The 1900-nt window shown below is 41.7% G+C and overlaps 1 protein-coding gene across 1 annotated transcript; it reads left to right on the top strand.

Annotated features, from left to right (window-relative positions):
* Positions 1-514: 514 nt before the first annotated feature.
* LOC107489002 (uncharacterized) lies at positions 515-1051 on the top strand. Its single transcript, XM_016109784.3, has one exon. The coding sequence runs from the start codon at positions 515-517 to the stop codon at positions 1049-1051; it is 537 nt and encodes a 178-aa protein (XP_015965270.3).
* The last annotated feature ends 849 nt before the right edge of the window (positions 1052-1900 follow it).

Raw genomic sequence — 1900 nt, 5'->3', positions numbered from 1 at the left:
CCAATGATCAGATGCTTCTAATCGCCTACACCGTTGTGGAAGCAGAGACCAAAGACACCTGGAAGTGGTTTCTCCGGCTGCTGATTAACGATTTCGGAGCTGAGGTCATAGGAAAATCAACCTTCATGTCTGATCAGCAGAAGGTAAATAGTTTAGGGTAGCAATTAAAATCTTACATTTGATAAACTTAAATTCATGGATGTTGATGCTTTTGTCCTTTATTGAAGTAATTATTGTTATGTAACACAATTCTACCTGCTCTATTAGGGTCTCTTGCCTGCTTTCGATGAAGTCATTTCAAGAGTGGACCATAGGTTCTGTGTCTGCCATCTTTACAGCAACTTTAGGAAGAAATTTCCTGGGTTACACTTGAAGCAGCTAACGTGGAGGTGTGCAAAGGCTACACACTGGAAGGAGTGGGAGAAGGAGATGCAAATCATAAGGCAAATCAATGTGATGGTGCACAGACATCTAAATGCTATAGTAGACTCTAGGAAGATTACCTCGCATTAGGATGAAAAGAGAGAGGAGAGACAGATCAGCTGGTGAGTGGAGGCCTTACTGGTCTGCTGCACAAACATACGAGTTTGTTAATGGTTTGTCTAAATTTGCTGTTGATCTTTCTGCTCATGAGTGCTCCTGTAGCAAGTGGCAGCTTAGTGGTATTCCCTGCACCCATGCCATTAGCTGCATCAACTATAAGGGCCTTGACATAGATGGATTTGTTGATGACTGCTACAAGAAGCCTGCATATGTCAAGTGCTATGATTCAGTCATCAATCCTCTGAATGGCCCAGACTTGTGGGAGAAAACCAACTTTGATGATGTCATGCCTCCTCCTTATCGAAAGCCTAGCCACAGACCAGTCAAGAAAAGAAAGAGAGGACCTGATGAGCCTCCGGACAGCAGCCAGTCCCACTTGTCTAGGAGGGGACAAATTCAGAGATGCTCAAACTGTGGTGAATCTGGACACAAGAGGGGAGGATGCAAGAAGCCATCCCTGGATGTAAGTGTATGTATATCATCAAATGCATTACTATTAGGGTTATAGTTTTATTTTTTCATCAAGTGCATTCTTTAATGTTTTCCAAGCCCAACAACCAAGGCAAGCTGCTAGCAAGAAGACCAGAGGAGGAAGGAAGCCTTTATCTATCAGACCCAAAACCAGTTCTAAGGCTTTATTCCAGCCTGAGAAGTAATCTGCAAGTGGGGGTTTGAGGAGGTCCACCAGGTCTAGAGCATCATCTTAGCCCTAACCAGCCACCACCTCTTCTCAGCCTAACTCAACCAATTCCAAGTCCAAGCCCACATCATTCTCAACTAGGCCCAACAGAAAGTCCACTAGAAGCCTTACACAACAACCACCAGCACCAAAGGAGAAGGGTGCAACCAGCTTCAGCCAACCAGCCAGACCTGTCTCCTTTAGTCACAGAATTCCACTTCATGTTTCTCCTAGAAAGTTTAGGCTCATGGCTAAACTTCCACCAAGACTTTGGAGAAAACTTTAGACTGTTCTGAGCATTTGTCTTTTGTGCTGTAATTAATGTACTGTTGCTTGAATTGACACAATGTTTGTGACACTTTTTTTTTTTGGTTTTTTGATAACTAGACAACATGGCTTATGATTAATCTTTCTTAGTGAGCAACAGAGTTGCAATAGATTTTTTGAATGTCCTAGACTATATTTTGTTTAGTCTCCATGTAATGGAATTGATGGTGACCCAAGTATCCACCATTTGGTGTTATTTTCCTATGCTTATTACTGAATTACACTAGACTGTGTTCTGCCTAATGTTATTCTGGTTCTGTTTAATGAATTTTCACCTTTGAGTTGATTTTCTACAAAGTTGATTAATAGAACTCTTCAGTCACAATTTCAATGCTAACAGATAAATTTTTC

This window comes from Arachis duranensis, chromosome 5, assembly GCF_000817695.3.
Source record: "Arachis duranensis cultivar V14167 chromosome 5, aradu.V14167.gnm2.J7QH, whole genome shotgun sequence".
In the NCBI taxonomy this organism is placed as follows: Eukaryota; Viridiplantae; Streptophyta; class Magnoliopsida; order Fabales; family Fabaceae; genus Arachis; species Arachis duranensis.
The sequence above is the reverse complement of the archived record's forward strand: the minus strand, read 5'-3'. Positions and strand labels throughout refer to the sequence as shown.

Bases quoted from the DNA above. Each gene is read 5' to 3' on its own strand.
- LOC107489002 (XM_016109784.3), top strand. From the start codon at position 515: ATGAAAAGAGAGAGGAGAGACAGATCAGCTGGTGAGTGGAGGCCTTAC.